At 40.6% G+C, this 15,832-nt stretch overlaps 1 protein-coding gene across 3 annotated transcripts in view; it reads right to left on the minus strand.

The window, feature by feature from the left end:
* The window catches only part of card14 (caspase recruitment domain family, member 14), a 63,990-nt gene that overhangs the window by 38,715 nt on the left and 9,443 nt on the right, over positions 1 to 15,832 (minus strand). For all 3 annotated transcript variants that reach the window (XM_055653945.1, XM_055653944.1, XM_055653946.1), the window contains 5 exons: positions 13,615 to 13,940; positions 10,344 to 10,514; positions 7,480 to 7,599; positions 5,338 to 5,463; positions 3,586 to 3,738 (listed from right to left, as the gene is read on the minus strand). In XM_055653945.1, the coding sequence (XP_055509920.1) occupies positions 3,586 to 3,738; positions 5,338 to 5,463; positions 7,480 to 7,599; positions 10,344 to 10,514; positions 13,615 to 13,940 (896 nt within the window). The remainder of the gene's footprint in view (positions 1 to 3,585; positions 3,739 to 5,337; positions 5,464 to 7,479; positions 7,600 to 10,343; positions 10,515 to 13,614; positions 13,941 to 15,832) is intronic.

Consider the following 15,832-nt stretch of genomic DNA (forward strand, 5'->3'; position numbering starts at 1 on the left):
GCAGTTTTTGGGGAGCGATCCTCTGGTTTTAGTGGGAGACCAGTTGAGCATGGTGGTGTTGCTGGTAAGAGTATAAAAACTTTTTCTGTGCCAGTTGATAGCAGCATTTCAAAGCAGTGGGAAGTCAAACCTGATAAAACTGACAGTGATTTGGGGGCTAAGGACAGTCCAATGTGTTTCTACTGTAAGGAGAGAGGGCACATTTGTAAAACGTGTCCCATTCTTAAAAAGAAAAATGCGAAGCCGGTGGCTTTGGTCAACACACAGAAGGCACATGCAATCCCTGTGGTGCCCGAGACTGATGATTTGGTGGATTTTGCTCCTTTTGTCATGAGGGGTTTTGTGTCTATGGAGGATGGGGACAGTAAAGTACCTGTGATAATCTTGCGTGATACTGCTTATTCTCAGTCCTTCTTTTTGTTAGTGAAAAATAAATAATTTTTCCATTTGACCCTGGTTTTGTTTTATGTTATTGGCCTTTGAGGTATTTGATTTTGGCGGCCGTCACATAATTATGTGACAATAAACCAATGACTAATTAATCACCTTTATGCTTTATCTATGCACTGTGGACAGTTTGATTGCATTCATATATAGTCTTTTCTTTTACTGGATAGCAGGCAAACAAAAGCTTTTCACTGAACCTCGGTACAATTGCCAATAATAAACTAAACTAAGACTTGGAGCCGTGAGCTTCATTGTTAGTGTCTTTTATTTAAAATCCTGTATGTTGTGTAAAGCTGCACAACTGGCCCGAGTGAAAATATCATATGCAAAATCCTTCATTATCCACTGCAATTATAAATGAGCATACCAATAATATTTGGAATTGATTAATAATTAATAACGCTCCAGGTTCCGGTGTTGATCTAGGTTTCTATATTGATCTAGGGATTGCCTGCAATAATATCCTGCTGGGCATTGGGGTCTTTGTTATCTGTTCCAAGCTGCATTTATTCCACGGCTCTGTCTTACAAAGAGCACTCATTTTTTCAAGGCCGCAGGAGTCTAAGGCCTGTGGAGATGGCAAATAATGCCCACAAATGTGAAGGACACGCTGCCACCTGCAAAAATGTATTTTACTCTTGTCTCATTCTCTAGCTTTGACCCTTAGCTTCAGACAGACGCCATGAATTCAAATTCCACTGCGTGACCTTGGCACGCTGAGCACTGCAGGTTCTATTTTTGGATGAGATGTTGAATTGAAACTTTTATTGTTCGTTCAAGTGGAGGTAAACAATCTTATTGTACTGTTCCTGGAAGAGCAAAGCTGTTTGCTCAGTTTGCTGGTTGTCATTTATCATTCAACCAACCATTGGAAACACATTCATTCATTTTAGAAATTCATTTCACGGTCCTTTATTCAGAGCTGCTGGTGAGCAATGTCTTCTGTCTAATGCACTATTGGCACAGTAGAAAGAATAGGAAAGTGAGATCGAATTGTAGCTGTTTAAGAAAGAACTGTAGATGATGGAAAAATCGAAGGTAGACACAAATGCAGGAGAAACTCAGCGGGTGAGGCAGCATCTATGGAGCGAAGGAATAGGTGAAGTTTCGGGTTGAGACCCTTCTTCAGACTGATGTGGGGGTGGGCGGGAAGAAGAAAGGAAGAGGTGGAGATAGTTAGCTGTGGGAGAGCCGGGAAGGGGAGCGGAAGGAGTGAGAAAGCAAGGACGACCTGAAATTAGAGAAATCAATGTTCATATCGCTAGGGTGTAAACTACCCAAGCAAAATATGAGATGCTGCTCCTCCAATTTGCGGTGGGACTCACTCTGGCCAGGACAGAAAAGTCGGATACTGAATGGGAGGGGGAGTTGCAGTGCTGAGCCACCGGGAGATTGTGTTGGTTAATGCGAACTGAGTGGAGGTGTTGGGCGAAGCGATCGCCAAGTCTGCGCTTGGTCTCACTGATGTAGAGCAGTTCACACCTAGAGCAGCAGATGCAATAGATGAGGTCGGAAGAGAATTGTAGCTGTTAATGATCTTTAAGCTTAATGCTTGTACCTTTACAGCTGTTGATAACATTTGAAAATCAAAACAATGGCCTAGATTCAAGTTGTTGCTCTGCTCTGGGATTCTGGAGTTCCTTCATTCGGCAAGGGATTGAGGGTAGGAATAAGTGCTGTTTCGGACGACAGTCATTAGTTTGGTTTAGTTTAGAGAATCAGAGGGGAAACAGGCCCTTCGGCACACCAAATCCACGCCGACCAGTGATCCCTGCACACTAGCACTCTCCTACACACTAGAAACAATTTACAATTTTTATTGAAGCCAATTAACTTACAAACCTGTCCGTCTTTGGAGTGTGGGAGGAAACCAGAGCACCCGGGAAAAACCCACATGGTCACAGAGAGAACGTACAAACTCCGTACTGCCAGCACCTGCTGTTAGGATCGAACCTGGGCCTCTGGCACTGTAAGGCAGCAACTCTACTGCTGCACCAGATTGCTGCCCCAAAGACATGGTCCTTCTTACTTCAGATGACAATTAAAACCCGAACATATTGTTCCTGAATAATGTAGGTATGTTGTAAAACGTACCTGAATCGTCACTGAAAATCTGTCCTAGCCCATGTGCACGATTTTGGCGCCGTTTAGAGGGGGGCGGGTTTAAAACACGATTTTCCCTAGGCTGTTCAAATCGAGGATGTTCAGCCTAGTTAGTTATTAACGATAAATCGCTGGAAGATTCCGTCGCTTGAGCTATTTTTAGTTTTAAGGGGTTTATTTACTTGTTATAGTAGGTTAAAAATTAACCTCTAAACCCGCGACCGCCGACAACGTGCCGGATCTCATACAGGGGACAACGAAAGGTAGGTTGTTTATTTTTACGTTAAAAAGGGCTTCTTAAGATCCCTTTATACAAAATTTAATGTTGCGAGTAGCTAATTTGGGGCCCATTATATCCCGCAGTATTTTTCTGGGCATTTGGGGGCACAAATCTACCGCAATGTGAACGTTCTAAACCAGCGCGTTCCACAGGATTCCCCACTCAAAAGCTGATTTAAATGCCATTAATTTACAGCAATTGAACACTAAATTCCTTCCATTTGGCCTATAAATTAATGTAAATGAGATTTAAAAATCATATTTTATGGTGAATTCTTTGTGAATATTATTTGGACACTTAGGCTATTTAAAAATGTTAATCTTTTCTTAAGAAATGGATAGATGTTTAGATCTAGTAATTGAAGTTTGGAATTAGCTACAATTGGGTAACTAACTAACTATATGCTTTAATTTCAGGTCATCCAAGTAAAATTTTATATTTCTTTCAGAATGCTTCAATCTATGATAACTGAAAATTTCATTCAGTTCTCTTAATTTTTAAGAAAGTTATGGGCTTTTGACTGTCCACGATCACAGCTTTTTTGTTATGTCCATAGAAAATCAATAGGGAACAAGATGCTAATTTCCGAGTATGAAAATGGCCATAACTTTTTTAATACTTGAGATATGAAAGTGAATTAGGTGTCAAATTAAACTTCTTTTTACGCTTTATCTGATGGGATAAATTGCAGACTTGATTTTTTAAATCTCAAAATGTTGTAACATTGCTAAATAATGGCAGGGAAATTACCCTACCTCCTGCCTCTCCTTGTTTGACTTGAACTGTAGCATTTCCTTATTCAGCTGACGACACGTGTCCTGAAGTTCGATTACTTGCCGACGACATAAATCCTTGTCTGTGATCGTTTTGCTAATATGTATTTGGGCTTCATCCCTCGCCCCATATGCCTGCGGAAAATAAGATAAATCATGCATTTTCATTAAAAAATCATAAAGTTTGACCAGACATTTCTATACCTTTTCCGCACTGGTGCTGTTGATGAAATTGTATTAACACAGCACATTGTTTTGGTCTGAAGTCCCGAGCCGAAACATCCCACACTCCTTTTTCTCCAGAGTTGCTGCCTGTCCCGCTGAGTTACTCCAGCACTTTGTATCTAACATTGTTTTCATGGTTATCTTTTGGCTATGCCGAGTTGGTCACAATTACGTCTATTTAAATATTCCAAGGAATGGACAAAAAAAGAAACAGAAGGCAGAATTCTTGATCCAAACCACATTCCAATAGTGGAGGCACAAGATACTGCAGATGTTGGAATCTGGAGCAAAAGTGCATAAGTGAAATCAAGATTATGTTAGGAATTTCTCGCTATACCCAACAACATGAACATTGAAGATAGACACAACGGGATGGAGTACCTCAGTAGGTCAGGTAGCATCTCTGGGGAAAAAAGATGGGTGTCGTTTCAGGTCGGGACCTTTCTTCAGACATTCTACACAATGTGAACATTAAATTCTTCAATTTCAGGCATTGTCCCTCTGCTCCAATTCTCTTCCCCTCTCACACACCGAACTCCCTCCTACATTCATGCTCCTTTCCTCTCCTCCTCATGCTCATCTCCCACCCATCCCATCTCTGTCCCCTATTTCCATTTCATCACCCCCTACTTTCCCTCCCCCCTTCCATCTAAATCTATCCCCCCTGCTTCACATTTCACAACCTCTCTTCTTTCCTTATCTGATACCCTTTTGTCTCTTTTTCACCTCCAGCATTGTCACTATCTCCACCCATCTGCCAAATACTTTCACCCCCTCACCTGTATCTATCTATCATTTGCGAGCCTTTCCCCCACCTCTATCTCTCTTTTGCCACTTTTCTCCCCCTACTTAATCAGTCTGAAGATGGGTCCCCACCCAAAGCATCATCTGACTTGCTGAGTTCCTCTAGCGCATTGTTCTTTGCTCAAGATTACAATATTTGCAGTCTCTTATGTCTCCAGGATTACGTTTCAATTTGATTTGCCCAAAGACTGAAGATGGAACTTAATACAAATTGCAGATTTAATTAATTTAGTCATTTGACTTTTCCATGATCTACCTCCCTCTAACCCTGAATATAATTCACAAAAATATATCCATTGAAAATTGAAAATAAACTGAATAAACTGCCAATAATAAAAGGCCTCAAATCTGACATTTGATCATTTGCCTCTTCATTGGTCAAATCAATGGACTTCACTGGACTGCCATTGTTACAGGTGCCGAAACAGAATAATTAAATTCTTACTTGCAGCAGCACAACACGTAGGTGAACACAGCACTCATTAGATACCGCAATAAACAATAAAAAGAAGTTCAATAAATTAAAAATATATATAGTGTAAAAAACAAAAACAAAACCAGAAGTACCTAGTGCAACCCAGGCAGTTTGTTGTTTACAGTTTAGTTGGAGTTTATGGTATTCCATAGCCTGATGGCTGTTGGGAAGAAGTTGTTCCTGAACCTGGACATTACAGGACAGGTAATGTCAGATTTAATTACACTAACCTCATCACGCTCCTTCTGTAGTTCGAGGACTTGTGACTGGAGTGAGCTAATTTTATCTTTGTACATATCACAGTCAATCTTCAGAGTGGCGCATTCCATGAACATATTTTCCTTTTCGTCCAAATACTGGCAGATAGAAGAAAGTAAAACAGTTTGAATATTTTGATACTGATACAGGTGCCAGAGAAACAAAGGTTGCGTCTAGAGGAATCAAGATGAAATATAATTTGGGGGTGTGAAGTCCGTAAAACAAAACCAGATAAGATCTAAATGGAGTCAGTAGAAAATAGTCAAACTGTGGTGTATGGAGAATGTAAGTAACTTTGGGACATCTTTCCACTTTAAAGTTTTATAAATGTGAACAAATGTGGTAGATTTCCTTTATCTTTGCTGAATTTGATTTTTTTTTGCCATTTTCAGTATAATTTGTTTCCAATCTGAAATCTGAAAACTATTCATGCGATACTCTCAGTTTCATTAACTAAATAAATCCTCAGCAAACACAAGTTTAATTTTAAGATCAGGGATAAGGATGCACTGCAGAGACATATGCAGCAACATAATGATTTCTTCATGTTGCTGAAAGCATTTTATTTATCATTTCATCAGAAATATTAACTACAAGAAATTTTTATTCGGAAATAAATGTGAAAATTGGTAGAAATACAATGAAATCTTGTTGACAACTGTAAAGTGGGGAACATATATAAAGAATTAATCTGTCTTTCTTCTTTCCAGATGCTTTGTAGTCGAGTTTCTGGTTTAATGTGATATTCAGCATTTTCATCTTTTGTTCATTTTTCCACTGTTTCACACCCCCCCCCCTTCCCAGATCCCCATTCGTATGGAAATATTGCCTTCTTACAAACTATTGCTTTTTCATTTTACGTTAGAGATCATTTTTTTTGCTTGACATTGACTCTAATGATTTCCAGTTATAGTATTTTCTGCTGATGACAACTTTTCTTTTGCTTTTGTGTTAAGTTATCATCACTGATCTGTTTTCTTTAATGAATGGGAGCTAGATAGGGCTCTTAAAGTCATGGGATATGGGGAGAAGGCAGGAACGGGGTACTGATTGGGGATGATCAGCCATGATCACATTGAATGGCGGTGCTGGCTCGAAGGGCCAAATGGCCTACTCCTGCACTTATTGTCTATTGAATGTGTGGGGCAAAAAAACATCTACATAGATGGATACCAATCAAGTTAGGGTTCAAATGTATGCTTCACATACTGTATGTCTTCACAATAGAGTTGAAGATACACATTAAACAAAAGGAGAAAATGTGCAAAATATTAGGTATGATAAAAATTGTGAGAGATCTAGAATCTTTAGAATCAGATAAAATTACTAGGCATGGATAGAGTGTTTCCCAGACACGAGTTTTGACCATTGATATTGAATCATCTTCTTTGGCCACACATGTGATACCAAGGCACTGGAAGGTTGATGTTGTTTGGAAAGGATCAAATAATTGCTGGCGATTGATGATTAAAAATAGTGGAACAGATTCCAAGGGTTTGCATTAATTATTATTTGGAAAGGCATATTCTATTCAAGGACAGAGAGCATGAATTTGAGAAGATAATTAATGTTGTTGCCGTAATAGAGAAGGTATCAAAGTGGGTTGAGGAAGTGAGTGCACTTAATATAATCTACATGGATTTACCAAGGTTTCAAATGGCGGAACGGTCAACAAAACACCTGTATAAGGCCTATCATGGAGAGAGTTGCAAACTGTATCCAAAACTGCTTCTGTGCCAGAAAGCAAAGGGTGTTTTAATGACAGGCCGGCTAATTTTAGTGAGGTCTCTTGCTAGACCAACAATTTAGACAAGTATAAAGGGTATAATTATGACGTTTGCTGATTATTTACAACATACCCCACCGAGTGAATGTCTCAGGAAAAGGGGGAGATGTGGTCACATGCAGTAACTTGGAGATCATGCCCAAGTCGACAAATCTTGGTAAATCAAATAAATTGTCAGCGGCTCCTAGGTAAATTGGAAACGTTCTCAGACACAAATATCCAAGAGATGAAACCACATTGTGGCTACAATTTCTAATTTGCTGCTTTCTTGTTTTCTAATGACCCCTTCAAACAAAGTCTATTTACAGTCTGAAGTGCACGCGCTCACCTCGTTCCTTAGTCGTTCAGCTTTATCTAGTTCCAAACGCAGTGAATTCATTTCTTTCATTAGATCTTGACTTTCTTCCAAAGCTTCTACACGATCCTGTTGCAAGATATCTATTGTCACCTATTTTTAAAAATTGAACATCTTCAGAAATTTATGTGAAAAGCAAAAGTAAAAAAGTTTTTTTTCCCCCCAAACATTTTGTTGTTCTGAAAAGCAAGCTCGTCCAGAAATAGGCGAAATAGAAGTGACATTTTAATGGTAAACGCTACAACAGCGACAACATTGCAAAGTCATAAACTATATTGATGATTCTATGTGATCATCATTTTCTAAAGTGCTTTTCTGTCCTCCTTAAGATTAAATTATTAGTTATCTGTGATCTAATTTATCAGAAAGCAAACATTTATATCCTTGCAATGATACAGTGACAAAAGAAAATTTCAAATTATGACAGAGAGTGAAAGTTATCGGAAGCATTCAAAAAAGGACACAAAGTGCTGGAGTAACTCAGCAGGACAGGCAAAATCTCTGGAGAACATGGATAGATGACATTTTGGGTCGAGACACTTCTGAGATGCAGCATGGAACGTGCCCTTCGGCCTAACGGGTCCACGCTGACCACTGATCGCCCATTCATATTAGTTCTATATTAACCCACTTTCACAATGACTCCCTACACACTTGGGGCAATTTTACAGAGGCCAATTAACCTACAAACCCACACGTCTTTGCGATGTGTGGGGAGACCGGAACACCTGGAGGAAACCCACACAATCACTGGGTGAGCGTGCAAAATCCGTACAGACAACACCCAAGGTCAGGATCAAACCCGGGTCTCTGGCACTATCAGCTGTGCCACTGTGCCACCCATTAATTAGTTAGTGATAAACACATCATGTAGTGTGAAGAATCTAAATTCCAGCGATATTTTGATTAGTACGGGTGTCAGTGGTTATGGGAGAAGACAGGAGAATGGGGCCGGGAGAGAAAGATAGATCAGCTATGATTGAATAGCAGAGTAGACTTGATGGGCCAAATTGCTCAATTCTGCTCCTTTAACTTATGAACCTATATTGGGAATCTGAAATAAAAACAGAAAATGTTGAAACTGTGCAGTAGGACAGACAGCAACTTAGTGTTAACATCTCAGGTTGAAAATCTTGACGATAGCGCAAAATATTCCACTAAAGTCAATAGAAATGAATTTCAAATGCAGAATACAGTGCTGATAGTACTAAACAATAAGCTGTTGAATGAATAAATTAATGAACAAAAAAATCTGTGTGCAAATATATGTACACAAACAAAATGCAGTGGCTGCCTCGCCAACAGTCTGTCCTTTCTTCTTTTTGATATTTTTAGTTTAAAAGTATGTTTTAGTGTTGCTTGGTTTGTTTTATATGGGGCGTGGGGGGGGGGGGGTTTCGGGGAAACTTTTTTTCAATTTCTTATCTCGACAGAGATGCGATTTGTTTCATATCATATCTCCGTCCCAACTGCGGCCTAACATCGTGGAGTTGGCGGCCTTTCCTGGAGACCAACCCGGCGCTCCAAGCCACAGGAGTCTGAGGGACTTTAACATCGCGGGGCCTGTGGACTCTAACATCGTGAAGCCCGCGGTCTCTGGTAAGAAGAGGCCAACTCGGGAGCTCCAAGCCGCGGAGAGAGTTTCAACCGTCCCGACGCGGGAGTTTCGATAACCCCGACGGGGGCTTTGATCGTCGGCTGCAGGCGCTTTGATCGTCCTCTGGAGATGGTTTGACTGACCCGACCACGGGAGAACAAGATTGAACTTTATTGCCTTCCATCACAGTGAGGAATGTGAAATCCGCTGTGATGGATGTTTATGTTAACTTTTATGTGGTTGTGCGTCTTGTTGCTTTTCACTTACAATACAACAATACAATACAATTTATTTGTTGTCATTTGAACCCAGAGGTTCAAACGAAATTTGGTTTCTGCAGTCATACACACAAGAAGAAGAACCAAGACACAACACAATTTACACAAACATCCATCATAGTGAATCTCCTCCTCACTGTGATGGAAGGCAAAGTCTTATCTCTCCCCTGCACTCCTCATGCTCCTCCCGATGTCAGAGTCAAAGCTCCCGGCGGGCGATGGTAAATAAGTCCCGCAGCAATTATAAAGCCGGGTGATGCAAGGCCCTGCTTCGGGTCTTGGAGTTGGCCCGGCGTGCGCTAGCAAGTCCCGCGGCCATTTATAGCCGTGCCGGGCGATGTAAGGCTCAGCTCCAGGTCATCCTCAACCCCGCAATTCGGGCGGGAGAAGTCGCCGTTGTGGAAGCCCCGAAAAACGGTCTCCCACGCGGGCTCCCGGTGTCAACCTGCGGTTGGAGCCTCCGAATCTCCAGGGTCGGGCTGCAGCAGCGTTTCACCACCGCTCCGAACTCGGCCAGCTCCACGATGGTAAGTAAGTCCGCAGGCTCCGCGACTGGAGCCCCTGGTCGTTCCGGTTGGAGGCCACTCCACGGTGCTAGGCCCCAACGACAACGGAGACCCGACAGAGAAAAGGTTGGGTTCTACATGCAGGGGAAAGATTTAAAAGTTTCCCCCACCCCACACACATACCCAGTTTTATAAAAAAAAAACAAAACTACATTCAAACGAGACAAAAAATTAAAAAAAAAGACAGACGGACTGCAGAGGCCGCTGCGACATGAGTCGTGCCGCCCACCCGTTGACTTATGAATGGCTGTATGGTAAATCAAATTTCACTGTACCTTGGCGGTGCTCGCTCGAAGGGCCGAATGGCCTACTCCTGCACCTACTGTCTATTAACTGGTACATGTGACAATAAACTGAACTTGAAACCTTGAGACCTTGAAAATGCAACATACTTACTGGGTTCATTTGTACTTCCTGGATCCTGAATCTTAGTTTATCAATTTCTTCTTTTAAATGTAAAAGTTCATCTTGTTTGGGTTTGAATGCTTCTCGTAGCTTCGATGACACTCTTCGTTCAACATCAAATTCCACTGTTAATTTCTTATTCTCCATTATAAGATTATCGACCTTTAAAAAGGAATTCAAACAGGATTTGGCATGAAACCCATATATTAAAGAGAGATTTTCTTTGCAATATTATTTTAAATTCCATAAAAAGATATATAATAAATCACCAATGTGGAATCCTATATCATTTGCATCAACGAGTCACTATCAATTGCAAGTCATAGAGTCATACAGTACAGAACCAAGCCCTTTGGCCTTGTCGACCAAGATGCCCCAGATAAGCTAGTCTCATTTGCCTTGTTCTGGGTTTTTTTTTAATTAACATTTCTTAATTAAATATGAGGAACTAATGATAAGTGCAGCCAACATTGATAAAGTATTAACCAATGGGAATCAAATGCTACTAGTTTCTAATATCTATGCAAATCATCAATCATATGAATAATGTAGGATGTTTATATAATTTACGAAACATGAAAATCTGCTGTCACAGATGTGTAATCAAAAACCCAGGCAAAAATTAAAAAATAAATAAAAATACCCATTTTGTGTAGGAAGGAACTGCAAATGCTGGTTTACACCAAAGATAGACACAAATTGCTGCAGTAACTCACGGGTCAGGCAGCATCTCTGGAGAAAAGGAATAGGTGATGTTTCAGGTCGAAACCCTTCTTCAGTGTGACCAGCTGAGTCAAAATATCTATTTATCCACAATTGTGATTTTTCACCCTACTTGAATCAATTGATTTTTATTCTATCAATTGCGATCATATGGTGCCAGGAATGTGGTGTTGAGGGATGAGCTTATTTCATGATCTACTGCTTCTAGTAAAGTTTATTAAGTCGCGACAGAGGGAAAGTGAATGTGAGAGAAGTTTTATGTTGCATGTTTCCTGGATTTATGAAGGTATTCCTATTATAGCATCAGTAAAAAAGTCCTTCAACTGCTACACATGCAAACTCTGCAGGCAGCTGTTTAACAGTAGCCGTATCATGTACAAGGTCGAATGCAATTTCTCAAACTCAAACAATTGTTATATTCAAGCCAACATCTGTTCTGATATAGACCATCTCCCTGTTCACAACTTTGACTGCCAATGGTCATTCATTGTCATTATTTGTGCAATTCAACAGTTATTTTTCTTCCTTTATAAATTTGAAATTGATCATTAAAGTCTTCGACTGAAACACGCTCCTGCTGATAGTCAATGCTAAGATAAAAGAAGATAAAAGCTAAATTATTTTCTGGTTGCATCCCTGAATAAGATGATTGTGTTATCAAGCCTCTTGCAGGAGAATGTGGAACTGTATCGGACTGGTTTGTTGATATCAGAAAAGATCATCACATCACCTCCAAAACAGAAAAGACCCATGGATTGCACACTTCTGTTGGGATGCCAACAAATTACAACTCTCCATTCAAATATTTAAATTATTTCTCATGATTTAACTCTCTCATTTTCTGTATTCTGTATTTCTGTATTCAAAAACTCATGAGATTCTTTTTCCTGAAAAAGATCATGGAATCTGAACGAAGTTGAAGAGAGGGTGGCACGGTGGCGCAGCGGTAGAGTTGCTGCCTTAAGGGCCTGTACCACTAGGCGACTGCTGGCGACTGTCATAGTCGTAGCAAGTTGCTGAAAAAACGGCAACTGGACTACCCTATGACAATGTCTACGACAATGTCTATGACAAGCTACAACAACCTACTACCTAGTTGACGTCAAGCTACCGCCAACCGGCGACCCATTGGGACGTCCACCTACGACCACACCTACGCCAACCTATGACCACACAGGCGACAACCAACGACAACCAAGTCAACCTACCTCCACCCACGATAGGCTATGACAAGCAACGACCCTGTCGGGGGACAACTGAAGACAACTGAAGACAATTCAGTCGCTGGTATCTGTCGCCAGTTGACATAGGTTGACGTAGATAGTCGCCAATGGAATTCACCGAAGTCAGCACCCAGTGACAACCTACGTCACCTGGTGACAACCCACATCATCCTGGCAACAACCTACGACAGCACCTACGCCAGGAGAAGACAAGTTACAATAAGCCCATGGTCGCCGAATGTCGCCAAAAAGTTTTGAACATTTCAAAATCCAGCATCGACCAGAAAAACGCTTATTTGCCTATTTGCCGGCAGTCGCCTAAAAAAAAAATCGCCTAAATGGGACAGACTCTTTACAGCGCTAGAGACCCGGATTTGATCCTGACTACGAATGCTGTCTATACAGAATTTGTACGTTCTACCCATGACCTGCGTGGCTTTTCTCAGGGAGCTCTGGTTTCCTCCCACACTCCAAAGACTTATGGTTTGTAGGCTAATTGGCTTTGATAAAATTGTAAATTGTCACCAGTGTGTTGATGTGCGGGTCTGCTGGCCGGCATGGGCTCGGTAGGCCGAAGGACCTGTTTCCACTGTATCTCTAAACTAAACTAAAGGGTTCAAGGAAAACATTGGTGCAAGATTCAACAGTTTCTGCTGCTATTGGGAAGAACAATGGAGGACCCGGCATGGGGGAGACTGCCGTGAGGGAGGTAGGAGGAAGAACAATGGTCGAGGGACAAAGGATGATGGAGACCCGACAATAAAGTATTCCTATTCCTGCTGTAATCATGAATCCAGGATGGATTGGGTTAAAACGCTGTTGACATTACTCTTCCCAACACAAGAAATCCAGTTCATTATTGAAATGAGATGGATTAGGAGGCTGATTCAAAATCTCTTGTGGGCTTCACTTAATCTTTTATGCAGCCAAATGTATCAAGAAAATAAAGAAGCCCTTCTCGTCCGACACACCCTCCACCGCGCAGCTCACAATTCCACAACCCTCCCATTCTCCCACTCACATGCTCCTCACTTCCTCTCACCCCACATCCTCCATCCCCAAAACCCTTCACAAATTACAGTCAAAGTTCTGGAGGTACAGTCTAAACATTGACCTTCATACCATTTAGAGCTGAAGAGTTGGGTATCACAACATAAAACATAAAACATAGAACAGTACAGCATAAGAACAGGCCCTTTGGCCCACAATATTTGTGCCGAACATGATGCCAAGATCATCGCTTATCTACCTGCACGGTACCCATATCCCTCTATTCACATATGATACGAATAACTGATTGAACAATAAAGCAATACCTGTTGCCTTAACTCTCTGCTTCGTGTTACAGACATTTCCTTCTCCTGGAGAGTATTTGTATACCGCATCAGTATCTGATAATTTTCTTCCTTCAGACGAATCATTTCATCATGGTGACGATTCCAGTCCATTTTCATCCTACTTAAGTTAACCTCTGCTGCCTTCAAATTCGTGAGCTCAGTCTTGAGTTGTTGGTTTTGCTCTTCCATGCCTTGCATTTTCTCATTCAACCGATGCTTGATACATTTTTCTTCTCCTAACCATTTCTGAGCATTCATTACCTCATTCATTAAAACTTGAATCAAACTTAAATTTCCTTTTTCATCTGCAACCAAAGACAGTAAATTGAGTGATTTTCATCATTCTTTCTTTAAGGCTTCATGTTAGAGATTTATTGGTTAATATATATGCATTACATATCCATTTGACTTATCACTCTACCCGATATATTAGTGACTATGAGCAAACAAAAAGAAACTGGTTCCTGGGTTCCACTGCATATTCTGTTGTGCTGCACCAAGCAAGAATGTCATTGTCCTATCTGGGACATATGGCAATAAAACAGTCTTGACTCTTGACAATGAAATAAGATTTTTGTAGACCTCGCCTACAAATTCTAGAATTTTAAATTTCATAAATGTTAATGAAATTACAAACACCATGTAAATATTAGGCTTGCTTATTGAACTGAGGTTTTATCTTCAGGCTTTACTTTATTCCAACTGTAATATTACCATTGCAGATCAGCTGTAATATTGCCTCATTTTATGTTCTTACAGCAATTGTCAGCTCTTCCCACATGGGTAAAAAAATAGAAGCCTTTTGCAACTTACAACATGTATTTAATTCTCAGCCTCGATATTTTCAAGAGAAATGGCTGTATTAATAGAAATTCATTGTGATTAGACGTAAACTAATTGTGCTACTAATTGGCATTAGGTGATCCAGATAAAACTCAGCTCAGGCGTTAGATGGGGTGCTGTCTGTACGGAGTTTGGACGTTCTCCCTGTGATGGCGTGGGTTTCCTCCGGGTGCTCGGGTTTCCCCCACACTCCAAAGACACGCCGGCTTGTAGGTTGATTGGCTTCTGTAAATTGTCCCTAATATGCAGGATAGAACTAGTGTACAGTTGATTGTTGGTCGGCGTGGATTCGGTGGACTGAAGGGCCTGTTTCCAATCTGTATCTCTAAAACTAAAACTATAAATAGCTGGTTTATGAACAGTGCACCATCATCTTCAGGCAGGGAAAATTTTTGTACACATTACAATAAAGACCAGCACATTTTATTGAGAATATACCCAAATGTGGTGAAGTTTCCCATGAACAGCACGTATTGTTAAATGCTGGAGCAATACAACAATCTGCAGGTGGCAGTGTGAGCTTGTGGAAGATGGTCTGTAGGCAGTGTGGCAGTGTTGTCACTGAAAGCTCAATATAAAAACACTGCTTTATCACCCAGCAGCTGGAGTTCAGCTCATTTGGGGGACAGGTAGCCTGATGACTGCATTCAAAATTCATCCACTGAAGTGGGCTTTGAATGTTTTCCATTGAAGTGTGCTTTGAAAGTAAAGAACAAAGGAAAATAAAATAACAGGTTGCCTTGTGGATATGAACACAAAGTTGGGTTTCCCCCCATAAATCATTTACTTAGATGAAATGAATTTAGAAATGTCATATCTACAAATGAGAACATGAAATAATACTCAATTTGGACTTGAGCCTACCATTATTAAAACAGTAGCACAGCAGTAGTATTGCCTCCTTACAGCGCCAGAGACCCGGAGTTTGTACGTTCTCCCTGTGACAACGTAGGTTTTCTCTGGGTGCTCCGGTTTCCTTGCACATTCCAAAGACGTGCAGGTTTGTAGGTTAATTGTCTTCTGTAAATTGTCTGTAGTGTGTAGGATAAAACTAGTGTATGGGTGATTGCTGGTCAGAGTGGACTCGGTGGGCCGAGAGCCTGTTTGGACCCTATATCTAAAATGTGAACTAAATTTATTCATAACTGTTTTTGTACTTTCAGAATAATGCATGTATTTGAGGTTTTAGGTATAAAGCTAAATTTACTGTGGAAAATCTTTTTCATTGAGTACAGGACATTGAAAAAATATTTATTCCTATTGCTTATATCCATATAAAGTTGTACATTACCTGTGAGAGTGAGTACTCTGTTTCCAGTGTTCATCTTACACTTTCTGAACTGACTTCTGTAAG

Source organism: Leucoraja erinacea, chromosome 23 (genome assembly GCF_028641065.1).
Source record: "Leucoraja erinacea ecotype New England chromosome 23, Leri_hhj_1, whole genome shotgun sequence".
NCBI lineage: Eukaryota > Metazoa > Chordata > Chondrichthyes > Rajiformes > Rajidae > Leucoraja > Leucoraja erinaceus.